This window comes from Leopardus geoffroyi, chromosome B4 (genome assembly GCF_018350155.1).
Source record: "Leopardus geoffroyi isolate Oge1 chromosome B4, O.geoffroyi_Oge1_pat1.0, whole genome shotgun sequence".
NCBI classification, from domain to species: domain Eukaryota; kingdom Metazoa; phylum Chordata; class Mammalia; order Carnivora; family Felidae; genus Leopardus; species Leopardus geoffroyi.
In genome coordinates this window covers 41,483,400-41,511,215 of record NC_059341.1, presented here as the reverse complement: position 1 = coordinate 41,511,215, position 27,816 = coordinate 41,483,400, and the positions used below count along the sequence as shown (strand labels likewise).

Genomic DNA, 27,816 nt, shown 5'->3' with positions numbered 1-27,816 from the left:
GTTTATCCTGATTAAGGTTTGCTCAGCTTCTTGAACCGATAGGCTAACATCTTACCAAATTTATGGCATTTTAAGCCATTACTTTTTTTCAGCCATTATTTTTTAAGTATTTTTTCAGTTCCATTTTCTTTTTTCCTCTCCTTCTGGGACTACACTGACACAAATACTAGATTTTTTGTCATAGTTCCACAGGTCCCTAGGCTTGGTTCATTTTTTTTTTTTTTTTTTTTTGTCTATTTTCTGTCACTCAGATTGCACAATTTCTGTTATTCTGTCTTGTAGTTCCCTGATTCTTTCCTTTGTCCTTTTCATTTTTCTGTTGGATCTATCTGCTGATCTTTATACTTTGGTTATTATATTTTTCAGTTCAAAATTTCCATTTGTTCTTCTTTTATCTTTTATTTCTTTGCTGAGTCTTTCCATTTTGTTCATTTGTTTCAAGTATATTTGTAATTGCTTGCTGAAGGATTTTTTTTTTTTTTATTGTGACTGTTTTAAAATCTTTGCCAGATAATTCTAACATTTTTGTCATCTCATTGTGTGGGCATGCATTGATTCTTTTTTTCATCCAGTTTGAGATATTACTGGTTCTTGGTATCATGAATGATTTTTTAAATAACTTTCTTTTTTTAAGTTGTTGGGTTTTTTTTTTAATCTCTATACCCAACATGGGACTGGAACCTGTGACCCTCAGATCAAGAGTTACATTGTTCTCCAACTGAGCCAGCCAGGTGCCCCTGATGAATGATTTTTTATTGGAACCTAGGCATCTGAATGTTATATTATGAGAGTTTGGATCTTCTTTAAACCTTCTATTTTAACTGGCTTTCTTTGACATCACTCTGACAAGGGAAGAGCATGGTGCCACCTTACTGCTGCCAGGTGGAGATAGAAATCTGGGTTCCCCTCTCATCCTCCATTGCCACTAGAGGGGGGTGCTCCTTATCACTGGACAGGGTAGAAGTTCCAGCTCCCACAAGGTGTCCATAAACCCTGTTTTAGTGCCTTTGTTATTGCTGGGTGATGATGAAAGCCATCATCTCCACTAAACCTCTTCTGACTCTCCACTAAACCTCTTCTGACAACCACCCAGCAAGGAGGGGTGCCTCATGACTGCGGGTGGAGGTGGAAATCCAGGCTCCTTATGTGATCTTTACTGACAATGCAGGGGGGTTAGGACCCTTTCCACTGGCTGGTGCCTCATTACAGCCTCAAGAGGGTGGATGTTTAGGCTCTTCACTCAGCTTTTTCTGGCATGGGAAAGGGTGGGGCCCTTCTGGTGTTTGACAGGAGTAGAGCAGTTATTGTCTATTACTTTGTCTTGCTAGTTTGCTCCTTTCCTGGTCCTTTGGCTAGAGAGAGCAGGCTTTTGTTGATGCTTATTTTTGTCTGTGTCCATTGAGGCTTCTAGGTTGCTGGCTTCTTTAGCTCCAAGACTGGGATATACAAGGCAAAAGAAAATTCCCCACCATGTTGATCCTTGGGCCCCTGGGTCCCTACCAGTCTGCCCTCTTCTCTACATGTTTCAGAGTCTTCTTATGTTAGCTCTATAGGTAATGTCCAGGGTTTCCTGTTGTACTTAGTGTATTTAGCAAAAAGTATGTTACTAGGGACTGAATTGTGTTCCCCCCAAATTTAGATGTTGTAGCTCTAATACTCAATGTGATGGTATTTGGAGATGGGGCCTTTGAAAGGTAATTAGATTTAGATGAGGTCATGAAGATGGGGCCCTCATGATGGGATTTGTGCTAAGAGGAGACACCAGAGAGCTTGCTTCCTGTGTCTCTGCCATGTGAGGACACAGCAAGAAGCCACTCCCTGTAGGCCAGGAAGACAGTTCTCTCCAGAACCCAACTGTGTTGACGCCCTAATCTTGAACTTCCAGCCTACAGTACTGTGAAAACATAAATTTCCACTGTTTGATTACCTAGTTTATGGTATTTTGTTATGGCAGCCTAAGCAGACTAGTACATATGTCTACTCTATTTTCCTGAAAGCCCTAATTTTTTTTATTACCTGAATAACTTCCCACCATTGTACCATAGTTCAATTCTTTCCTCATTAATGGATATTCGGGTTGAATTTTATTCTTTCATGTTATAATCAATGCTTATGACAACATTCTTGTGCAGAGATCATGAAATATTCACAATTTTATCTCTGCCAAGTAAATTTTAGAGTAGCTAGTACTTCATGTAAGAGTTTATAATTTTGTATTTACTAAACATTGGCAGATGACTTTAAAATTTTTTAGTGTTGGGGCGCCTGGGTGGCGCAGTCGGTTAAGCGTCCGACTTCAGCCAGGTCACGATCTCGCGGTCCGTGAGTTTGAGCCCCGCGTCGGGCTCTGGGCTGATGCCTCAGAGCCTGGAGCCTGTTTCCGATTCTGTGTCTCCCTCTCTCTCTGCCCCTCCCCCGTTCATGCTCTGTCTCTCTCTGTCCCAAAGATAAATGAACGTTGAAAAAAAAAATTTTTTTTTTTACTGTTTATTTTTGAGAGAGAGAGAGAGACAGAGTGCAAGCAGAAAAGGGGCAGAGAGAGTCTGAAGCAGGCTCCAGGTTTTGAGCTGTCAGTACAGAGCCTGACGTGGAGCTCAAACTCATGAACTGTGAGATCATGACCTAAGCTGAAGTCGGATGCTTAACCAACAGAGCCACCCAGGCGCCCTGGCATATTACTTTTAAAAAAAGTCTAGGGGCACCTGGGTGGCTCAGTTGGTTGAGTGTCCAACTCTTGATTTCAGCTCAGGTCATAATCTCATGGTTCATGAGTTTGAGCCCCACATCAGGCTCTGCACTGATAGTGTGGAGCCTGCTTGGGGTTCTCTCTCTCTGCCCCTCCCTTGTTCATGCACACCTGAGTGCTCTCTCTCTCTCAAAATAAATAAACTTAAAAAAAATAGTCTAATAATTGATTGTCCCATCATTATAAAATGTTATGAGGAAGTAGGTTAAAAGCTATATACAGCATGATATCATCTATTTAATAATATATATATCATATTTTCCACACTAAACAAAGCCCAGTAGGAAATAAATAAAAATGTTAACAGAGGATATCTCTCAATGGTGGAAGTATGCATGCACTTGATTTGTTTCCTATTTATTTACTTATTTATTGGCCTCTGAGGAAAAGGGAATCTTCATTATTTATTCTTTTTTGCATTTGCCAAATATTCTGTAATGAGCACATAATACTTTTTAAATCTGGAGGGGAAAAAAAACCAGCAACATCAATAAAACTTGGCTAAAGGAAGTAATATACTGGAAGGTGCAAATTAATATATAGTCAAATCTTACAGCAGACACCATTTGAGAGAAAGTTGTATAACAGAAAGATATCTAAAGATCAAGCTGACCTGGCCCATCAATATTGCTTCTAGGAATTTATCTTGCAAAGACATTTGCATATATGCCCAGAGATGCAAGGTTTGATTCACTGTTTGTGATAGCAGTAAACTGAAAACAGCCTAAATGTGCAACAGTATGGGATTAGTCAAATAAATCATGGTCTAATTATGAAAAAGAATTATGCAGTCCCTGAAAATAAATGAGGTAGAAATATAGACAGATATATATATATATATATATATATATATATACAAACACACATATGAAAATAGAACAACCTTCAAAATATCTAATTTAAAAGAAAAAAAGCAAGGTTAGAAACACTATACAAATTCTTCGTTTGTTTTCCACTATATTATATCCCCGGCACCTAATGTAGAACATTACCTAACTCTTGTAGGCACTCAATATATACATACCCATATATACATACGCATATATGATGAATTTATTATTTTATGTAAGAAAAGAAGGAACGGTATACATATATGCATAGATCATCTCTTGAAGGAAACACAGAAACTGGTTAAAAGCTGCCTCTGGGGAAGGGAACTGAGAAATTGAGGATCAGGAGTAGGAAGGAGATTTATTGTCACATATTAAAAATGAGACAATAAGCCCAAAATGGAGTCACTTATGCTAATCCCCACATCAGCAAACCAAGACTCTCCTAGGAATGTAATCTTTAATTAGTGAGTCTGGAGCTACCTGGTCAGCACTAGTGAAGAAGTCTGCCTGATACTCTCTGTCCCCCTTAGGAAGGTGACCTTGCCTGAAACAAGAGTTCTTTGCTGATAAACTTCCTTTTTCCTGCCTTCTCTCTGCCTTTAAAGCCTTTCATTTTCTATAGCTCCTCGGAGCTCCTATCTATTTGCTGGATAGGACGCTGCCCAATCCATGAATCATTGAATAAAGGCAATTAGATCCTCAAATTTACTCAGTTGAATTTTGTTTTTTCATAGATTTGGAAGCAGTGGTGGGATAGAAGGAAACTTCTGACAGCTTCAGGGACAATGGGAAACACAGGCCTGGTGCTTGTGAACCCTTTTGAATTCTCTGTATTTCTCACCATTTCCGAGAGCCGTGGGTGAGTCCCTCTCGGCTCTGAGCTCTGCTCTCTTTGCATCAGGCTCCTGATCTAATTAACTTCCCAGTCCGTTCCTCATTTGTCCAGAAACACTAGTTCCATGTTGGGAATTGCTGGTAATTTGGACCACAACTGACCATTTAATTGGAAACCCCAGCCCTTGATTCTACCTCTAGATTCCAAACTGGGAACTGCTGGCAATTTCGTCTGCAATTTCTCATTTACTTGGAATCCTTCCCTAGATTCCACTATGGCAACTGCTGTTTGGAATCAGCCCATGGTCCCCATTCTTTGGGGTTTTCTAGTACAATCCCTTCGCCAAACCCCAGTTTCACCTCAGGAGTTGCTGGTGGTGCACACAGGGCCTTGTCTTAGCCAGGCCACAGTAACACCTCTTGCTTAAGGCTGGTATGTTAAGATGCACCTGTTTGTTTTGTTTTGTGTAGATAAAGGTTATTGCTAATGGAAATCCCAGAAGTAGCTGCAGAATTGATGAGCACGGGTTGAGCACTTAAAAGCTGTCAGAGGGGCGCCTGGGTGGCGCAGTCGGTTAAGCGTCCGACTTCAGCCAGGTCACGATCTTGCGGTCTGTGAGTTCGAGCCCCGCGTCAGGCTCTGGGCTGATGGCTCCGAGCCTGGAGCCTGTTTCCGATTCTGTGTCTCCCTCTCTCTCTGCCCCTCCCCCGTTCATGCTCTGTCTCTCTCTGTCCCAAAAATAAATAAACGTTGAAAAAAAAAAATTAAAAAAAAAAAAAAAGCTGTCAGAGGGGGCGCCTGGGTGGCTCGGTCGGTTGAGTGTCCAACTTTGGCTAAGGTCATGATTTCATGGCTCATGGGTTCAAGCCCGGCGTTGGGCTCTGTGCTGACAGCTCAAAGCCTGGAGCCTGCTTTATATTCTGGGTCTCCCTCTGTCTCTCTGTGTTCTCCCGCTCATGCTGTCTCTTAAAAATAAATAAACATTAAAAAAAAATTTTTTTTAACTATAGTTACATGATCTTGGTAGACTAACTGGAATTATTGAACTGGTAAGGCTTTCTGTGATATAACACAAATTCAGGACTTTGTGTGGATCGTTGGCATTGCTTTCTTCTAAATGAACACCCCTCTGTGAGTCTGGCTGTTCTACCTGTTGGCTGGCACACTGTTGAACAGCCTACACAAAGAGCATGGCTGAAAACCATGGTAGTCTTCTAGCAACCTGGACATTTTACATCCATAAAATAGGAATTTGGGCTTTGAACTAGCTGTTGCTTTTTATGTATTTTTCTTTTCCTCTTCCCAGGCTGGATGTAGTAAATCTCTAGCCAAAAGCATGTTGATATTTTTGCAAACCCAGACGGTCCTGATCTCTAAGGTGACACTGCTAGCAGGCAGCACGTGATCAGGAGAATGGCATCAACTCTTACCAAGTGTTCTAGGAAGAGTTAATATCTGTTCTTCTCAAACTATGCAAAAAATACAAGAGGAAGGAAAACTTCCAAATTCTTCTGAGGCCAGTATCACCCTGAAACCAGATAAAGACACCACAGAAAAGAGAACTACAAGCCAATATCACTCATGAATATAAATGCAAAAATCCTCGACAAAATATCAGCAAACTGAATCCAACAAGACACTAAAAAAATCGTACACCGCTATCAGATGGGATTTATTCCCAGGATGCAAGGGTGGCTTCAATATTTGTAAAACAGTTAACATCATACATCACATCAATAAGAAAAAGGATAAAAGCCATGTGATCATTTCAATAGATGCAGAAAAAGCATTTGACAAAGTACAACACCCATTCATGATAAAACACTTGTGCAAAGTAGGTCTTGAGGGAATATACCTCAACATAATAAAGGCCTATATGAAAAATTCACAACCAACATCCTACTCAATGGTGAAAAACTGAGACCTTTCCCCCTAAGATCAAGAACAAGACAAGGAGGATGTCCACTCTCACCACTTCAATTCAACATATTTGCTTAAATCACAGCAAATAGACAACATAAAGAAATAAAAGTCATCCAAATTGGTAAAGAAGAAGTAAAACTCTCACTATATGCAGATAACATGATACTGTATATAGAAAACCTTAAAGACTCCACCAAAAAGCTAGTAGAACTGATAAATGCAGGGGCGCCTGGGTGGCTCAGTCGGTTAAGCCTCCAACTTCAGCTCAGGTCACGATCTCACAGTCCGTGAGTTCGAGCCCCGCATCGGGCTCTGGGCTGATGGCTCAGAGCCTGGGGCCTGCTTCCAATTCTGTGTCTCCCTCTCTCTCTGCCCCTCCCCCGTTCATGCTCTGTCTCTCTCTGTCCCAAAAATAAATAAACGTTAAAAAAAAAAATTAAAAAAAAAAAGAACTGATAAATGCATTCAGTAAAGTTGTAGATACAAAAGCAATGTACAGAAATCTGTTGCATTCCCATACACTAATAATAAAGCAGCAGAAGGTGAAATTAAGAAAACAATCCCAGGGGCACCTGGGTGGCTCAGTTGGTTAAATGTCCGACTTTTGATTTTGGCTCGGGTCATGATCTCACAGTTTGTGGGATCGAGCCCCACGTCAGGCTGTGTGCTGACATCCCGGAGCCTGCTTGGGATTCTGTCTCTCCCTCTCTCTCAAGCCCTCCCCTACCCGATCTCTCACTCTTTCAAAATAAATATACACTAAAAAAAGTTTTTTTTTTTAAAGAAAGAAAACAATCCCATTTACAATGGCACCAAAACCAATAAAATATCATGGAATAAACTTAGCTAAAGAGGTGAAAGACCTGTACGTTGAAAGCTACAAAACACTGATGAAGGAAATTCAAGATGATGTAAAGAAATGGAAAAACATTCCATGCTCATGGGTTGGAAGAACAAATATTAAAATGTCGACACCAGGCACCTAGCTGGCTCAGTTGGGAAAGCATGCAACTCTTGATCTTGGGGTCATGAGGTCAAGCCCCACGTTGGGTATGAAATATTCCATAAAAATAAATAAATAAATTTACAAAAAAAAATTTTTTTAATATCTATACTACCCAAAACAATCTACATATTTAACACAATCCCTATCAAAATACCAACAGCATTTTTCACAGAACTAGAACAAACAATCTTAAAATTTCTATGAAACCACAAAAAACCTGGAATAGCCAAAGGAATCTTGAAAAAGAAAAACAAACTGTAGATATCACAATTCCAGATTTCAAGTTATATTACAAAGCAGTAGTAATTATAACAGTATGGTACTGGCATAAAAATAGACACATAGATCAATAGAATAGAACAGAAAACCCAGAAATAAACCCACAATTATATGGTCAATTAATCTTTGACAAAAGAGGAATGAATATCCAATGGGAAAAAGACAGTCTCTTCAATAAATGATGTTAGGAAAACTGAACAGCCACATGCAAAAAATGAAACTGGACCACTTTCTTTCACTATACACAAAAATAAACTCAAAATGGATTAAAGACCTAAATGGGAGACTTGAAACTATAAAAATCCCAGAAGAGAACACAGGCAGTAATCTCTCTGACATCAGCCATAGCAACATTTTTCTACATAATCTCCTGGCACAAGGGAAATAAAAGCAAAAATAAACTATTGAGACTACATCAAAATAAAAAGTTTCTGCACAGTGAAGGAAACAATTAACAAAACTAAAAGGCAACCTACGGAATGGGAGAAGATGTTTGCAAATGACATATCTGGTTATATTTGGTCATATATGGTCATATATGGTCATATTTGGTTAGCATCCAAAATATAGAAGGAACCTATATAACTTAACACACAAAAACTAAATAATCCAATTTAAAACTGGGGAGAAGCAGGGCACCTGGGTGGCTCAGTCAATTAAGTGTCCTACTCTTTATTTTTTTTAATTTTTGGAAGTTTATTTATTTATTTTGAGAGAGGGAGAGAGCACAGGGCAGGGGCATAGAGAGAAAGAGAAGAAAGGGAGAGAGAGAATCCCAAGCAGGCTCAGCACTGCCAGCATGGAGCCCAATGCGATGAATTCATGAACCGTGAGATCATGACCTGAGGCGAAACCAAAAGTCAGACACTTAACCAACTGAGCCACCCAGGCACCCCTAAGTGTCCGACTCTTTTTTTTTTTAAAAATTTTTTTTTTTCAACGTTTATTTATTTTTGGGACAGAGAGAGACAGAGCATGAACGGGGAAGGGGCAGAGAGAGAGGGAGACACAGAATCGGAAACAGGCCCCAGGCTCCGAGCCATCAGCCCAGAGCCCGACGCGGGGCTCGAACTCACAGACCGCGAGATCGTGACCTGGCTGAAGTCGGACGCTTAACCGACTGCGCCACCCAGGCGCCCCATCGACTCTTGATCTCAGCTTAGGTCTTGGTCTCAGGGTCATGAGTTCAAGCCCTACATTTGGCTCCATGCTGGACATGAAGCCTACTTTAAAATAAAAAATCGGGAGAAGATATGAACAGACATTTCTCTAAAGAAGAAGACATAGATGACCAGAAGACAAATGAAAAGATGCTCAACATCACTTGTCATCAAGGAAATGCAAATCAATGTGTATCAAAGCTATACAATGTGACATCACCTCACACCCTGATGGAGTGTGAATGGCTAAATCAAACATCAAAAACACAGGAAACAAGTGTTGGTGAGGATGTGGAGAAAAAGGACCCCTCTTACAAACTAGTGAAGTGGTGGGAGTGCAAACTGGTGAAGTCACTGGAAAACAGCATGAAGTTCCTCAAAAAATTAAAAATAGAACTACCTTACTATCCAGGAATCACACTACTAGGTTATTTAGCCCCAAAATAGAACACAGGGTGCCTGGCTGGCTCAGCTGGAAGAGCATGTGACTCTTGACCTTGGGGTCATGAGTTTGAGCCTCATGTTGGGCATAGAGATTACTAAAAAAAATAAATAAAACTTTAAAGAAATGCAGGAACACTAATTCAAAGGGATACATGCACCTCTATGTTTATTGCAGCATTATTTACAATAGCCAATCTATGGAAACAGCCCAAGTGTCCATCAACAGATGAATGGATAAAGGAGAAATGGTATGCATATAATGGAATATCATTCGGGGGGGATGAAATCTTGCCATGTGCAACAACATGGATGCAGCTAGAGAGTATTATGATGCTAAGTGCAATCAGTCAGTCAAAGACAAATACCATATGATTTCACTCATATGTGGAATTTAAGAAACAAAACAAACGAACAAAGGAAAAAAGAGGGAGAAAGAGAGAGAGAGAGAAGGAAACCAAGAAACAGGCTCTTAATTCTAGAGAAGAAACCAATGGCTACCAGCGGGGAGGTGCGTGGGGGGACAGGAGAAATAGGGGATGAGGATTAAAGAGCACGCTTGTCATGATGGAAAAAAAAGAGGTTTCAAAATTCCAAAACACCTTCATTAAAAGATTCGTTGCAAAAAGACAAATGAGATCTCACAGTTCCTACGACTGAGCCCCGTGTTGGGGTCTGCACTGATAGCCTGGGATTCTCTCTCCCTTCCTCTCTCTCTGTCCCTCCCCCATTCATGCTCCCTCTTGCTCTCTCAAAATCAATAAATTAACTTAAAAAAAAAGGCAAATGAAAAATTAAAGACACAAGAGGTACCTAAAACAAAAGACTGTAAGACTGATATAACCCCTGCTGCTCCCCTCTATCCTTCTTTATTTGAGTACTTAATGCTAGTAATCCCCCACCTGAATTGTCTTGCCCCTCTGAAGAGACTACAAGACTGTAAACAAAAGTCAGCCAAGGGGACACCTGGGTGGCTCAGTCAAGCCCCTAGCTCTTGATTTCGGCTCAGGTCATGATCTCATGGTTTGTGGAATCGCAAGCTGAGCCTCAGCCTGGAGTCTGGCTCTGTGCTGACAGTGAGGAACCTGCTTGACATTCTCATGCCCGCCCCCCCCCCTCCCCAATCCCCCGGTCTTGTGCTTGTGCCTTCTCTCTCTCTCTCTCTCTCTCTCTCTCTCCCCCTCTAAAAATAAATAAATAAAACATTAAGGGCACCTGAGTGGCTCAGTTGGTTAAGCTCATCTCACAGTCCATGGGTTGTAGCCCACGTTGGGCTCTGTGCTGACAGCTCAGAGCCTGGATGGAGCCTGCTTAGGGTTCTGTGTCTCCTTCTCTCTCTGCCCCTCCCCTGCTCATGCTGTCAACTCTCTGTCTCTCAAAAATAAATAAATAAACATTAAAAATATTAAATAAATAAATAAAACATTTTAAAGCTTTTTTTATAAGTTCATTTATTTATTTTGAGAGAGAGAGACAGAGGGCAAGCAGGGGAGGGGCCGAGTGAGAGAAAGACACAGAATTTGAAGCAGGCTCCAGGCTCCAAGCTGTCAGCACAGAGCCCGACATGGGGCTCTAACCCACAAACCCTGAGATCATGACCTGAGCCCAAGTCAGCTGCTCAACCGACTGAGCCACCCAGGCGTCCCAATAAATAAAACATTTTTTAAAAAGTCTGCCAAATGAGTGATCTTAGAGACGCCCCCACACTATCCTCACAAGAGGCTCCTGTCTGGACCCCTCCCAGAGTTGATGAAACTCTATGGGAGTTTTCTGGTAAACTGCTATGTTATTCCCTTCAACAGCCAAGGGAAAACTAAATTAAAACTAATGGAGAAATTCTGGTAGATACCAGAGCTACATATGGGATCCTGGAAAAACTGGCAGAGTCAGCTAAAGATAAGAATTCCTACCAGGGTCAGCTGTTCTGTATCTCTGACTGTAGTACCAAGTAGAGACAGGAAAATAAAATATCTTTTGCACCCTCTTTGGGGCCACCTCCTGCGTCTAAGGGGTTGTTCAATACTGCCAAGAATATTTACTGTTTGTCCTAGCTGAACACTGGTAAGATTTTTTTTTTTTTTTTCAACGTTTATCTATTTTTGGGACAGAGAGAGACAGAGCATGAACGGGGGAGGGGCAGAGAGAGAGGGAGACACAGAATCGGAAACAGGCTCCAGGCTCTGAGCCATCAGCCCAGAGCCTGACGCGGGGCTCGAACTCACGGACCGGACCGCGAGATCGTCCGGACCGCGAGATCGTGACCTGGCTGAAGTCGGACGCTTAACCGACTGCGCCACCCAGGCGCCCCTGGTAAGGTGTTTAAAAGGGTTCCTTTTAAGTTTTTCTCTCCTTTGCGCTAAAATGCAACTTTGTGCCCAGAGTGGGTGGGGGAACAACTTGAAGACAATGTAATTAGATGGCCACAGAGCTTCTTGCTATCATTTAAGTTACAACCCAATTCCTTGGGGGAATTGAAAGCATCTGCCCTTACCTTCTCTAGAAATAGTTCAAATTCCACCTCTTTTACCCATCCCCAAACCTCCCCTATTTATCTCTAAAGGCTTGTAGGAACTGCAAAAACTTGGGGCCTTAGAAAACAAAAATTCTTCTTAGGGGAATTTGCCTTCTTTCCCTGTGCCTTTTTGATGTAAATCTTGTACCTTATCTACAAACTTAAGGCAGGTAATTCTTATTATAAAAGGGAGAGAAAGGTTATTTGGGACTTGGGCAAACGTCAAACTATTGTATTTGCCACTAATATGAATAAAAAGCGTTAGCCATCTGACCAGGTGATCCTCACTTTTTCCAGCTGTTCTTTTATAAGCTAGTAAGTTTTGTATTATCATACCTGTCTCATGGTAGTAATTTTAAAATGAAAACTATGAGGTTTCTGTGTCTGTCTGTATGTTTACATCTGTCTGTATATATATACATGTTATATATAGATGTGTGGTATTTTCTACCTCCAGAGGGTATTATCAAAATTCATTTGTGGAGGAGCTCTATTTAATTGGGCTAAAGAAAATTAAATGCCTTTATGAATTATATGTTCATAAAATTCTTAGGAATGTGATAAAAAATGAAAGCGAGTGTTTTTCAGGTTCACATGATCTGAGGGAATCTTTAGTAATTAAAAGCTAGTTTAAGGTTGTTGGTTTAATTAAAATAGGCATGTCTTTAGAATTGTCAACATTAAGGGGCACCTGGGTGGCTCAGTCAGTTAAGCGGCCGACTTCTGCTCAGGTCATGATCTCGAGGTTTGTGGGCTTGAGCCCCACGTCGGGCTCTGTGCTGACAGCTCAGAGCCTGGAGCCTGCTTCAGATTCTGTGTCTCCGTCTCTCTCTGCCCTTCCCCCACTCGCACTCTGTCTCTTAAAAATGAATAAAACATTAAAAAAAAATTAGAATTATCAACATTAAAAACAATGCAGACATACAGCTTTTATTCTACCTGGGTTTACTAGTCAAATAAGTTCATGTTATCTCTGCTGAAAAACTTGTCAGCGAGAAAAAATAACCTGGTATGATGAAATTTTTATAATTAACCTAAAAATAATTGTTGAGAACAAGTACATTAAATAGATGTGAGATAAAAGTTTTTAGGTGAATTTTTTATAGTTTCCCCAAGTCTTTTTAGTAACCTGAAACCTTAAAGTTTTACAAGTTAAATTAACTGATGGCTAGTCATTAAATGTCTATATCATTTCTAAATCAGATAAGATACTGAAACATTAATTACTGAACATAGGTTTATTCACTTTTGGCTTCCTTTTTACAGAGGAACTACAGATATTTGCATGGATTAGTAAAACATGTTTTGTGCCACATTAAGAAATTTACTATGAGAAAGCATATGTTTCTAGAAATTAGAAACATTTACTAAGCCATAGAATGCTAATGTGAAGAACACAGTTGCTTACTTCAGTTTCTGCTAGAAACCAGGTTTCTAGGGGCTAAAACAGTCTAATATATGTAATTAAAACTACTTGAAATAATAAGGGAAACCTCTCCATGTGCAAGGAGAGTAGGATGTGTGTTTTTGGTAAAAGAAGGTACAGTAACAGGGCAGCTGGGTGACTCAGTTGGTTAAGTGCCCAATTCTTGATTTAGGCTCACATCACAAGCTCATGATTCATGAGATTGAGCCCCACCTCCGGCTCTGCGCCGGGCATGGACCCTGCTTAAGATTCTTTCTCCCCCCTCTCTACCCCTCCCCCATGTATGTGCTCACATGAGTACTCTCTCTCTCTCTCAAAAAAAAAAAAAAAAAAAAGTATGGTAAAAGAAAAAAGGGAAATGCTTTTTTTGTTGAGGGCAAAGAAAGTAATTTTGTCCTAAAATGAGGCTTCGGTTATTTAAATGTTATGTTTCACAGAAATGACCAGATTTCTTTGTCAATTCCATTATCATGAACTCTCATCAGATCTTTAACACTGAGCATTTTTTAAAAGTCTTCTGTCATTTACAGACGGTTTATGTTTTACTCAGATGCTTTTGCAGAAGTGTATCTACAAAAGTGCCTCATCAAGAAGATTCTTTGAGGGGGGCCTGGGTAGCTCAGTCGGTTAAGCATCCAGCTTCAGCTCAGGTCATGATCTCACAGTTTGTGAGTTCCAGACCTTCATTGGGCTCCCAGCTGTCAGTGTGAACCTACTTCCGATCCTTTGCCCCCTCCCCCACCCGCGCGCGCGCGCTCTCTCTGAAAAATAAATAAACATTTAAAACAAATTTATTGAAAGGACCCTGGCCAATACAGTTTCTGATACCTTTTAGATTAAAAAATGAACTAGGTAAGAGTCTCCAGAATTAATGGAAAAAAACTGGATTGAAGCAAGAATTAATAACATGAGACTTAATGAGCTGAGGAGGATGATTATAATTTTTATGACTTCTTAATTGAAACATTGCTGGTTCTTTAATGTTTTATTTTTCCAGATTGAGGAAACTTTTTCACTTAAGTCATTTATGACCTATAGCAAGTTAGTAAAGTATGCCTTTGTAAACACAGATGAAACATTTACTTTCTCTCTCTACTCAATCCCACCAGGATTTGAAAACTCTTGAGTATTCTTTTTATGACAAAATAGTTATTTACATAAGTTTAATGAGAATATGTTCTCTCTTGTAACAGGACATAAATGGAAACATTGGTTATATTACCAAAGCTTTGACTGGAATGTTCTATTTAAGAGATGGGCATAGACTCAGATATGACCAGACAGCTTTGAAGAAATGAGGTTGACTTTAAGGAGCTAATAAAGCTTCTTGGAAAAATTGACCTGGTATCTTGTTTATAAGGTTCCAGCAAAACAGTCTTAAAAAAAAAAAAAAGCAGCTTATATGGTCAACTGCCATTCTTGCCACACTTATGTAAATAACCAGACCAAGTTTAATGCAAACAAATACGTTTTACCGTGATTATTTAAAAAAAAAAAAATTTTTTTTTTCAACGTTTATTTATTTTTGGGACAGAGAGAGACAGAGCATGAACGGGGGAGGGGCAGAGAGAGAGGGAGACACAGAATCAGAAACAGGCTCCAGGCTCTGAGCCATCAGCCCAGAGCCTGACGCGGGGCTCGAACTCACAGGACCGCGAGATTGTGACCTGGCTGAAGTCGGACGCTTAACCGACTGCGCCACCCAGGCGCCCCTTACCGTGATTATTTTTGATAAAAATTGGGATAATCGTAGAGAGAAAAATGACGTTTGTACCTTCTGTCCATACTAGATTCTAATCCTGTTGTCTTTGAGGTTTTCTTATACACTGGACTGGGTCCTGAATTCTTCTCGTTTCCTCAACTATCTGGCTACAAGTCTCCAAACTAACATTTCCAATTTGCTTTCCTCCTTTTGATTTGGAATCACGAAGAACAAAGACTGCCTTTGAATCTCCTTGGCTACCTAGCTGGCAGCCAAACTTCAGGGACCTGGGCCTTGGGTACATGTTTTACAGCTGGAGAAGTCTCCTCCTGCCATTTGGCCCTCTGCACATCAAAATCTTTGAGCTGGAGACCCCAAAATCAAATTGTCTGAGCAGAGAAGTAGCTGACATTAAGGTAAGCTTCTTCCACCCAAGAAGCCGGATCAAGACTTCATACTTCAACTGAACATGAAACTCTTTATTCTTCTCTTTCTTTCCTTTACCCTGGCATTGGCTTGGAAAGGTAACACCATCATCTGTATCTCACAGGCTGTGTCTAAGTGGCGGTAACCCTTCAGACTGCTGGATTTGTCATGAAAAATTTTGATCTGTCCATGATGCTGGAAATGCCCTGGTCCATTTCCCTGTCTCTGGTTAACAATCCCAAACCTGGGAATCTTGCATCCAGGCTCTGTACAAAGAAAGGGACACAAAGCAAGGGTAATCAGAATGAAACCACCTGTGTGGTCTACAGAGCCTTAAATTTTACCGGTATCCACAGACTCAAACAGGAATTACCAGGAGGCATTTGTGACTCAATATTAGCTTGGTAGATGGATCAGTGTTTCCCCTGGCTAGTAGTAAATGCAAATGAGGCTACAATCAGGAACTTCTCAATAACCCTTGAAAGTATTGCAGAACCCAGTGTGAAAATAATAACAGCTGCCCAACAAAAATCTTTAGATTCTCTTGTCAAAGTTATTCCTGATAAGACAGATCTTAATTATCCTTTAGCTGAGCAAGGAGGTGTCTGTGCTGTGGCCAACTTCACTTGCTGTGCTTGGCTTAACACTTCTGGGGAAGTTGAAACTCAGGTACACAAGATCATTGAGCAAGCCACTTGGCTTTAAATGATCTCTTTTAATGGGGTCTTTTAATGCTGACTCTTTAATGGGGTCCTTCTTTGACTTATTTGATTTTTATTGGTTTGGGTCTTAGGGATCATGACTCCGAAGTACACTCCAAACATTGGGAATTATCCTACTTACAATAATCACAGAAGTTTCCCTGGTGCACTGTATCCTCTCAAAGGCTTAGAATACATGTTTGCAGCTGCTAACCACCAAACAAATGATCTCCCTGGGACTGGAACATCAGGAAAGTAACAAAAGGAACAACAAACTTAAAAGTCGGTGAACCTGAAGTTATAACCTGTGCATATCATGGAGATTCGGGAGAAAAGTCATGACCTGTGAGTACCAAAGAATCAGCAGAAGCTTCAAGAACTTCAGAGTAGTAGCTGGGAGTGGCACGAATGCCTTAGATTTTGATCACATCTCTCAGTTTAGCCAACAGTCGTGATCGAAAGAGGGGAACTGTTAAAAAAGAACCAACAGGCCCAAAATGGAGTCACTTATGCTAACCCCCACATCAGCAAACCAAGACTTAATACCTAACCTAATTACATTCAGCTTCTCCCAGGAATATAACCTTTAATGAGTCAATCTGGAATTATCTGGTCAGCACTAGTGAGGAAATCTGCCTGATAGACCTCTTCCATGCACTTATGCAGGTGATCCTGCCTGAAACAATGCACTCTTTGCTAACAAGCTTCCTTTTCCAACCCATTTTCTGCCTTTAAAGACCTTTCCTTTCTACAGTTCTTTGGAGCTCCTTTCTATTTGCTGGATGGGATGCTGCCCAACTTATGAATCATTGAATAAAGCCAATTAGATCTTCAAATGTACTCAGCTGAATTTTGTTGTTAACACATTGTGTATCATTTGGATGGTTTTAAATGTTTACCATGTATCTGTATTACTTTTTTGAATCCTTTTACTTTGAAATTAATAAAAATAAATAAAGTCTCAGGTGATGGGCGTGGAGGAGGGCACTTGTTGGGATGATCACTGGGTGTTATATGGAAACCAATTTGACAATAAATTATATTTTAAAAATAAAAATAAAAAATACAGCCTCAGCTGAAAGTCTGCTTATTTCAAGAAATTTAGCAGAATAAATTCTAGGACAAGAAAATCACTTGCTGGGTTTGTGGGAGTTGTTCTGAGCTCTGCCCAAGGATGAAAATTACATAATGGGCACCGGGATCCCACAGGCCAGGGAAGGACGCAGGTTAGTTTGATCACAGAGTTCTCTTTAAACAGGGACATGAGGGAGAGGACATGGGCAGGCAAAGGGCAGTTGACCCGCTTGGTGTGTCTTTAACAGAAAGAGATCAGGAATTGGGGGTTTTGTTAATTTTAGGGAATGGCTTTGGGTCACTAAAGATCCAGCCCAATGTTCCCCTTTTTCTTCATGTCCAAACATGAAGAGTGGACATGGATGTCTGAACTGTCACTCTGGGAGCCCAGCAAGAATCTCCTTGGCAAAAATAGAGGACTTCCTCCCACTGGACAGAGAGGCAGGAAGAGGAGACATCTGTTTTCAACAAAGATGGTTTTCTATGCACTGTGGCTAATTCAGTTTGCACTGAGGATAACTTTCCACAGGAGATCCTAGGCCTGAAGGTTGAAAGACCAAAGCTCTAGCCCCAGTTCTGCCTCTCATGGGGCACAAACTCGGGGCAGGGACTTCTTCCTGGGTCTCAGTTCCCTCACTAGCAAAATCAGAGTCTTGGACTGGAGCCATATTTCCCAGACTTCAATCATTCACATATCTTACACATGATTTTGTCCAAATCTGCCTGTCCTATTAACGTAACATCTTTAAATGCATTCACTTTTTTGGATTAAATGAATTTATTTTATTTATTTTCTTATTAAAAATTTTAAATGTTTATTTATTTTTGAGAGAGACAGGGTGTGAGTCGGGGAGGGGCTGAGAGAGAGGGAGACACAGAATCCGAAGCAGGCTCCAGGCTCTGAGCTGTCAGCACAGAGCCGGACATGGGGCTTGAACTCATGAACCGTGAGATCGTGACTTGACCTGAAACTGGATGCTTAACTGACTGGACCACCCAGGCGCCCCTAAATAAATTTATTTTATTATTTTACTTTATTTTTTTTTTAATTTTTTAATGTTTATTTTTGAGAGAGACAGAGCGTGAGCAGGGGAAGGGCAGAGAGAGAGGGAGACACAGAATCCGAAGCTGGCTCCAGGCTCGGGGCTGTCAGCACAGAGCCCGACTCAGGGCTTAAACCCAAGAACTGTGAGATCATGACCTGAACCGAAGTCAAGGCGCTCAACTGATTGAGCCACCCAGGCACCCCTACATAAATTTATTTTAAAAGAAAAGTTTATATCACTATAATAAACAGAAAGTCGATACCATTTGCTATAACCAGAAGGCAACTATTTAAAAAAACTAAAAAAAATAAAAACAACGTTATTATAATTATCACTTAAAGCTAACCCTTGAGCCCATCAATTAATTAATCTTAATAACCGAAAGAGAATGATAGACATCACATAGCTTCTGATGTGGATTAAATTGGTAGTACAAAACACTACCTATGAGGTGATCTTATCAAAAAATTAAATATGAACTTGATCAAGTCTCTAGATTTAATCATCAATCTATAGGAGATTCAAGGGACAGAGGAACATGGTGTTAAATAACACCATGGGAATGTAGCCACCTCCTATTCAAACATGCAATATGGGGCGCCTGGGTGGCGCAGTCGGTTAAGCATCCGACTTCAGCCAGGTCACGATCTCGCGGTCCGGGAGTTCGAGCCCCGCGTCAGGCTCTGGGCTCATGGCTCAGAGCCTGGAGCCTGTTTCCGATTCTGTGTCTCCCTCTCTCTCTGACCCTCCCCCGTTCATGCTCTGTCTCTCTCTGTCCCAAAAATAAATAAACATTGAAAAAAAAAATTTAAAAAAAAAAAAACATGCAATACTCCGCAGGACAATTGCCTCGCTTCTTCAGCCAATGAGTTGCAAGAGGCAAAAAAATCTGAGGGAGTAAATATATAAATTCAAAAGGATTTGAGGGACATATCAATCAAAAACCATGCGTACATTTTCATCTGGATTCTGATTCAAATAAACCAACTGTAAAAATAATATTATGAGGTAATTGGGAAAATTTGATCACAGACTGGATATTTGTCATCATTAAGGGATTATTTTTAATTTTTAATTAAAAGTAATGTGTGTATTTTAATTAAAAATAAAACTGTGGTTATATTTTTTCATTTGTTTTTTTGGGTTTTTCTGTGGATATGTTTTTAAAGAGTCATTACATTTTATGGGGCGCCTGGGTGGCTCAGTTGGTTAAGGGTCCAACTTTGGCTCAGGTCATGATCTCACGGCTCATGAGTTCAAGCCCTGCTTTGGGGTCTGTGCTGACATCTCAGAGCCTGGAGCCTGCCTCAGATTCTGTGTGTCCCTCTCTCTCTGCCTCTCCCCTGCTCATGCTCTGCCTCTCTCTCTCTCAAAAATAAATGAATGTTTAAAAAAATATAAAAAAAGTCATTACATTTTAGAGATACATACTGAAGTATTTACAGATTAAATGATACCATGTTTGGTGTTAGCTATAAAATAACGTGGTGGGGCATTGGGGGTGTAGATGAACCATTAATTGACCATGAATTGATCATTTGTTGAAGCTGAGTGTGCTATGTGGGGGTTCATTATATAATTATTCTACTTTTATAGATGCTAAATTTTTCATAATTAAAAAGATGCTCAAAATAAGCAAGAAGGGGCACCTAGCTGGCTCAGTCAGTGGGGCATGCAACTCTTGACTTGGGGTTGTGAGTTTGAGCCCCACACTGGGTGTAGAGATTACTTCAAAATAAAATCTCTATAAAAACTTAAAAATCATAAAAATTAGCAATGAAATACAAGCAATGATAAATCTAATAAACTTTAAAATAAAAAAAATATATATTTACAGGGGTGCCTGAGTGGCTCAGTTGGTTAAGTGTCTGACTCTTGGTTTTGACTCAGGTCATGATCTCACGGTTCGTGGTTCAAGCCCTGCATTGGGCTCTGTGCTGACAATGTGGAGCCTGCTTGGGATTCTCTCTCTCTCCCTCTGTCTTTACCTCCCCCCTCCCTCCCCCCCAAAAAGAAAAATATGTATATTTATAAAAATACATTCCATGCCGGTGAGGTTTTTCTCATATGATGCTTCTCTTCAAACATGTTGAATTTAGAGGCCAAACATACAAGAAAGAAGAGTTATTTAAAGAAGAGTACAGGAGGGCAAACCTTAATGTGACAGTAAAATTCCTTTATTGCAAAACAATTGCAAAATACTTCTTAAAAAGTATTGAGATCTTAATTCCTTTTACTTTAAAAGGTAAAAAAAAAAAAAATCCTTCTGTTGCTTTTAATGGAAGTAAACAACACATCATCATGGGTCTGTAACAATAATATCCATGAAATTCGAGGTTATTTTTCTAACATCCGTTAAAATAAGTCTGTTCATATTAAAATCCTGAAACGATAACAGACCACCAAAAGCCATTCCCTCGGCCACCTGCAGTTGGCACAGGGAAGCTCTGGACTGAGAGAGAGTCCCTGAGTCTCTGTCAACCCCAACCCCCTGGGATCAGAGGTTACTAGGAGCAGGGCTCTGACACCAGGGATGTTCAGGCCATAGTGTTTTTCTCTCCCGATGAGGAGCTGGGCCATCCTACCTGTAAGGCAAAAGGAGGGGCGCTGGTTTTCCAGAATCTTGACCTGGGAAGAAAGTCTCCAGGTAAAGGTCATGTACTTCTTCTGGGATGCTTGGCAGGGCAGCTCTGCCGTGCCTCCTGCCTTCCCCAGCACCACTTCCTTTCTCTGAGGGACAGCTGCTTCGAGCAACACTAGGCGGAAAAGGGGGAAGTCAGGCCTCAAGGCTGTTACTGCCCATCCTTCACCCCATCCCCCCACCTTTGCATTTCCCAATCAGCCCCTCCCCGCTCTGGGACCCCAAGTCTGAGCACTCACCTAACTGCAGCACCAGGAGCAGGTGCCTAAAAGCGGCTCCTTGATTCATTGTGGCCTTGCTGAGGCAGGCAGGATCCCGGGCCTTCGTGTACAAAGGGCAGGGCCTGAGGGAGATAATAATTATCAGTCAACAGGCAGTTGTTGGGCCTGAGGCACACAGGGGTGATATGCACTTGTATGGGTGATAGGCACCCATACGGCCGAGCCAGGGACCTAGATGCCCATACTTGTAAACAAACGGCCACCAGTACACGCCACACGATGCTGTGCCCAGGCCGGGGGTGAGTTCTCTGCCAAGTGGAATCAGGAAAGAATTCACAGAGAAGGTGGCAAGCTGATGGGGGTGGAGACAGGGGGGACCAGGCCAGGTCATGAAGGTCCTTGAACACCATGCTGGGATGCTGAGCCATGACCCTGGGGACTAGGGAGCCAGTAAAGGATTTTATGTCAAGAAGGACATGATTTGGGGCATCTGGGTGGCTCCATTGGTTAAGCATCCAACTTCGGCTCAGGGCATGATCTCACAGCTTGTGAGTTCCAGCCCCACATCGGGCTCTGTGCTGACAGCTCAGAGCTTGGAGCCTGCTTCGGATTCTGTGACTCCCTCTCTGCCCCTTCCCCACTCATGCTCTGTCTCTCTGTCTCTCAAAAATAAATAAACATTAAAAAAAAAAAAAAAAAAAGAAAAGTTGTTGGGGCATGTTGGTGGCTCAGTCAGTTAAGTGGCTAGCTTAGGCTCAGGTCATGATCTCGGGGCCCCGCGTCGGGCTCTGTGCTGACAGCTCAGAGCCTGGAGCCTGCTTCAGAATCTGTGTCTCCCTCTCTCTCTGTCCTTCCCTGCTCATGCTCTGTCTCTCTCTCTCTCTCTCTCTCTCTCTTTCTCTCTCAAAAAAATAAACATTAAAAAAAATTTGTAAGTTGTTATTAAAGAAATAATAAAGGATGATTCAATTTGCAGATTGTTTCAATTTGCAATTTCTCAGCTCCTCTAAGAACAAGTTGGAGGAGGCTGAGCCCAGGAGGCAGGATTGCAACAATCCCGGTGAGAGCAGACAGGCCTAAACTCGGACAACTGAGAACTATGGAAATGTGGAAAAAAAAGATTGCCTTGAGGAGCACATCGGAGGGAAAATTCTCAGAACTTGGAGCCAGGTGCAGCGTGCAGGGTGAGGGAGAGAGGAAGCAGAGGATATCTCCCTGCTCACTGTCAGACCAACCCTGTAAGGCCTCCGAGAGAAAGCAGAAAAATGATATTTCAGCGTTGGTTTCTGGGAGCACCTGAGATGGTTAAGACCAGGGGAAGGGAGGCGGGAGGGCTGTAGACAGGTTCTGAATGGACTCTGAACAATAGGCAGCCCTAGGTTACAGCAACGACTCTCAAAGTTTGGTCCCGGTCAGCCGGTGCCAGGGTCACCTACCAACTTGTTAGAAATGCAAATTCTCAGGCCCCACCCCAGACCTGCTGGGTCAGAAACTGGGGGTGGGTCTAGCCAGCTGTGTTTTCACAAACCCCTGGGTGACTGGCACAGGCTCAAGTTTGCAAACCATGAGTTACATGGAAAGGAAAGGGAAAGGGCACCCCACCTGGCAGCAGGGGGGCAGGCAGGGGGGCAGTCTGCGGGGTTGTGCTCTGGCTGGGGGTCTAGAGGGGGCTCAGGAAGGGAGGTAGTGGGACGAGGGAAGGGCTTGGAGGCCTGATCGAGAATCCTGACAGGTAGGCTAGAAGGTCAGGGCTTGGTTCTGCAGGTGATTGTGAGGAACGGCTGACTTTTGAGCAGAGACGTGACATGGTCTATGTGGAGCTTTAGGAAGGGGACCAGATGACATGGAGGGAGTGGAGACTGGAGGAAGATGATGTCTGGAAGGTGGGCAGGAACAGGGCTCATATCTTTGAGCTCCCCCTCCAGACTGTAAGCAGGCCTCAGAAACGTGGCTGCTTTGGGAGCAGTGTCAGCGCGAACCTGGTCCAGAGCTTGGCAAGATGAGATCCCGCACCCAGATGTGTTTTTCTCTCCCCGCCGTCCAGCCTTTGCTGTATGAGTGCTGCAGCTAGCTGCCCAGTCTGAACTCCCACAGCACCCAGGTGACACCCTCGAGGGCACGTTCCCTCTTCCACCTCATGATGCCCTGATTCGGGTTCCCATCTCCCCCTCGACGCTTGATCTCTTCCAGATGATAGTCCAGCCAGCCCCCGGACTTGGGGCGGGACTTGGGATGTGTTTGGTTAACTTCAAGTAACTTGAATTGCATGGAGGAGGGAAAATCATTGATTTCTTCTTTCTGTCCTCAACATATTGATTCTGTTACTAAAGTGGGTCATTTAGGGGCGTGTACACACCCAACCCTGGCCTGGATGAAGCCAAATCATCCAACCCGTGCTACCTGTTCTCGTGCGCCACCCCCCACCCCTCCCCCCCACCCCGGAGCCACTCTCCATCCTCTCTGCCCTGCCCTCTACAAGGAGGCTGACCTCTGCAGACTCTACTGCCCAGGCTCCCTTGTCTTCCTGCTACTAGTTGGGGTTGGCTAGTGGGAAGAACCCACAAGAGATGGGAGGGTCAAGGAAAGAGGTTGGGGTATTTTTCCTACTCTCTTCCTACTGTGGCATACTTTCTGGCAATGGCTATTCTCCCTCCCTCCCCCTTCCTCTCCCCATGCCTCAGCTATAGCTCCTGTCACGTGGCCCTTTATCCACAGCTCACACCCTCACTGGGTTCCAGAAACATCATTTCATTCTTGCCCCTCCAGGACCCTGCCTGCTACTGCTGATGCCTGTGTGCCTCCACGTGCTGGCTGGTTCCCCCTTCACACCTCTGTAAATAACCCCCTTCCTGAAGTCTCTGAACCATCTGAGGCAGATTCTGTTTCCTGTTGGGCACTGACCCATGAGAGGGATGAAGTACTCAGATGGGTTCTGGGTCCTGGGCCTCCTAATGAGGTTTCAGGGAAGATAGAAAAAAGAAAAATCCTTCACCAGTCACTCCATCTGCCCAAAAGAGGAATTTCCCAGGGCCTAACACAAGGTAGGGGCTTGATAGAATTTTTTTTTAAGGTTATTTATTTTTTCAGTAACCTCTAAACCCAACTTGGGGCTTGAACCCGTGACCCCGAGATCCAGATTTGCATGCTCTTCTGACTGAACCAGACTGGCACCCCTGATCGAATTTTTTTTTTTTTTTTTTTTTTTTTGTAACCAGGGAAATAGGAAGTGAAGAGATCAAGAAGGTTTCCAGAAAAGGAGAAAAGAGGCTAGTCATGGGTGCAGTTGTTTACAAGTGAGCATGGGGCACGGGGGTGCTGAGGGGAAGGCTGCGGGGAGACAGCACAGTATATTTAAGAGTGGTTCCCACTGTCCCCCAGTCCCAGACTCACTGTCCTTCGTGAGAAGAGAGTATAGGAGTCTCTGGGATATCCCTTCCCTGGGGTCTAAATTCAGTGTAGATGCCTCGGGAAGGCTAGGGACCTTCTTGACCCTTCCCCAAATGGTGGTCATCTCTTCCCCACACCAGGATCCTAGGGTCTGTGCAGAGGGCCACCTCCCCGCCTCCAGCTCCTTATACTGTGCCAACTCAACCAGGGTTCAGCTCGGTGGAGGAGGCTATGGGTTTCCAGCTGCTGCTTGCTTTGGTGACTTGGGCTTCCGCTGCCGCCCCAGAGAGCTGGCTTTTGATTCCCACTTCCTCATCCTCCCCAGAGGCGCTCTGCCCCAGTACAGTAGCATCCTGTACACCAGAGCCACTTGAGAGAGGCTGGGAGGACTTGCTGGTCCCCCAGGTCCTGGCATCTCTCTTTCCCTCTCCCTCTTTCTCTCTCTTCTTATTTCTCTGCTCACATCTGTGCACTTCTGTCTCTGTGCCTGTCCACACTGATGCCTCCTGTCTTCAACTCCCCGCATCTGTATCTCTCTTCCTCTCGGCCTCATGTGCCAGGAACCAATTCTGGCTCTGTTGGTCTTGCCTACAGTGCCCCTTGCCTCTCCTTTTTCACCTCCGCCTCCAGGGGCCACTAAGCTCTAGCCCCTTTGTGCCTATAAACAGGCATCCAGGCCTCTGGCAGGAAAGCAGCTTTCAACAAGCTTTGATGTGAAGGGAGCCTGCAGAGCACAGCCTGGAGCCGAAGGTGGAGGCAAGGGAGATGGCTGTAGGGTGGACGAAGGGAAAAGGAGAGATTCTAAGAAATGCAGAGGTCCTAGGGGAGGAGGACTGAGGATGAGAGGGAAAGAAGGAGGTAGGGAGAGACCCAGAGCAGCTCATTCAAGCAGCAGCTAGCTACACTCCACACAATCCCCAATCCCACACCAGGTCCAAGGCTCTACAAACCAGGTCGAGTTGGAGGGAAAGAAATGAAGACATTGTGGAAGGCAAGACACATGCCCAGAGCAGTAGACCAAAAAAGATCAAAAGAGACTAAGAGAACCATGAACCAAAATGGCAACACACACACTCGCAAACTCTCAGAGCCCTTGAGGTACCTGTTGCCCTTGCCCTGGCCCCCAGATGGGATGAGGAGCGAGACTGGGGAGAGGAAGAGGGCACAGCCCCACCACAGCAACAGTCTGTGGTCCCACAGACACTTTCATCTTCCCCCCAGAGCCCCCAGCCAGCCCCTCAAGCCCCACCGCCGGGGGATGTGCCCCCCCACTGCATACACCTCTCTCCTGCTCATTGGCTTCATATAAACTTCCTAGAGACCATGACCCTCTAGGGGACCCTTGTGGTTGAGTGGTTGCAACCTCTGCCATCCTCTTCTTTGCCTCAGATGCCCATGTGGGGGGAGCCGTGCCCTCCCTCCTCCTACCTCCTCCAAAATGTGTGGAACGGAGCTCGGCCTTAGAGCCCTACAAACCCAGGCCCCTGTCTGCCCCCTCCCAGCACCCACCCCCTTCAAAGTTAGTTCATTCAACATTTATTGAGTACCCAAAATGTGCAAGGCCCTGGGTCTACTGAGCCCCCCTCATTGCCACCTTACCATTATGGCCAGGATCTGGGCGTAAGATGCTACAAGGCTTCTGCCTAGAACCACTTGGTGATGGGGGAGTTTTTATTTTGACGTAGACCTCTTCTATATAAGTGCGCCTCCCCAAACTGAAAGAAGGAAATCATGTCAGGAGTTCTCTCTGACCCTGTCCTCTGGGAACCCTTTCATCTGAGGTTAAGAGGGCGGCCATTTTGTATGAGCCCACAGAATCGAACACAGCACAAGAAATTATTTTGTCAAAATATGAAATGGAGTGATCTCCCCCATCAGGTTTTACTCTCAGCCTTGCAACCCTGAACATTTAGGGACATTCAGGAAGAGCTAGCCCACCCAGAGGGAAATCTTTTGAATTAGCGATAGTAAGGCCTTTCCATTTGGAGGAATCTGACTGTACCGAGGAGGTCCCTCTCCCAGCATAAGTCTAGAAGAGAAGGCAGAGGACACCTGGGGGACAGTGCTGCAAGGCCATGGAGGTCTTAGGAGAGGGAAAAGGACAGAGAGAGTGCCGGTGGGAGGGGGGAGTTGCACAGGGCATAGCATCTTGAGGAATACCCCCTCCTGCATCCCCCCCAACACCCTACCAAGCTCAGGGCCTGCAAATCCTTTTCTAAACCCCATAGCCTGCTTTTCTAGAGCAAAGGAGACATCTAAAACTAATCTCTTAGAACCAGTTTTTCTAATGACGTACTTACCTAAGAATATGTATCTATCACTTTTATAGCACTGCATACCTACCAGCTCAGTTTCAACCCTTTTTGAGAATTTTGCTAATCCTTTTAAAGCTCATGGAAATGGACATATTGTTCAAAAGTCCTTTAAAAATGCCCCAAAGTAGACAAAAATGTAGAAATACCGATAGAAAAGATAGTTAAAGGAGGCTACCTCAATCACAGGGCTTATGAAATGCTGCAACGGTTTCTCGTGCGAACGTGGGGAGGTTGCATCTTTGGGAAAATTGATTTCGGGAGAATTGCCGCTAGACCGGATTCCACTTCTCTCATTTTCTTGTTTTTCCTTTGTTGCCTCTTTTCGTTTCCGTTTTTTTTTTTTTTTTATAGGCATCCTTCCTCCTGAACATGTATTTACTCTTGCTATTCCTTTCCCACCCCTTCTTCCCTCTTTTCTCTCTCTTTCCTCTCTCCCCATCTTCATCTCTTCCTGTGCCCCCTTGACTTGTTGCCTCCCATGGCCTTTCTCAGCCCAGTGTGGCCATGTCTCCATGGTCTCCATGTCGTCTCTGATCTCGCAATCCAGCTCAGCACCCCTCTGAGGAGTCCCTTCCGCGCCAGGCCCTGAGCTGCACAGACTGGGATGCAGATTGAAGTTTGCCATCACCCTGGCCTCTTGAAGCTCCCAGTTCCAGTGTGGAACACAAGAGAAGGTGGCCTGAGTTGTGGACAGAGGACTGGGAGTCCAGAACTTTCCAGCACATCTGCTGCCACGTTCCCCCTCCCCTTCCCAGACCCACGGAAAGGCATGGAGCTGAGTCCGTCCACTTACCCCTGGGCCTGTGTCTTTCTTCCCCTCCGGCTTCTCGCACAGGTGCGTCTATGTGAAGGCTGGGTGCTCCGCAACCAGGAGCCCACCCAGGAGAGCGCTTGTGACTTCTGCAGAGACGTATGTAAACGGAGAGACAGGAAGCCTGGTGGTGAGGTTCCTCCACACCCCAGACCTGGGCCAGCCCCCAACGTCACCATTTGGGCTGGGGTCCCCACCCCCTGCCTCTCAGGGAAGATGTCAAAGTAAAAATGCCAAAGTCAAGGGGAAAAGTTAAGCAGACTGAGGCTGGAAAACGTAGTGTCTCTGCACTTCTCGTTGCATAACAATAAAAACCCCCACATCATCGTGA

General features: G+C 43.5%; 1 protein-coding gene and 1 pseudogene across 2 annotated transcripts in view; both read right to left on the bottom strand.

The window, feature by feature from the left end:
* The window catches only part of CD4 (CD4 molecule), a 44,588-nt gene extending 16,997 nt beyond the window's left edge, over positions 1–27,591 (bottom strand). For both annotated transcript variants that reach the window (XM_045463062.1, XM_045463063.1), the window contains exons 1-3: positions 27,468–27,591; positions 20,991–21,094; positions 20,696–20,866 (exon numbers count right to left, since the gene is read on the bottom strand). In XM_045463062.1, the coding sequence (XP_045319018.1) occupies positions 20,696–20,866; positions 20,991–21,039 (220 nt within the window). In that variant the 5' untranslated portion in view covers positions 21,040–21,094; positions 27,468–27,591. The remainder of the gene's footprint in view (positions 1–20,695; positions 20,867–20,990; positions 21,095–27,467) is intronic.
* Positions 5,345–5,947, bottom strand: LOC123590181 (annotated as a pseudogene).
* Positions 27,592–27,816: the final 225 nt, after the last annotated feature.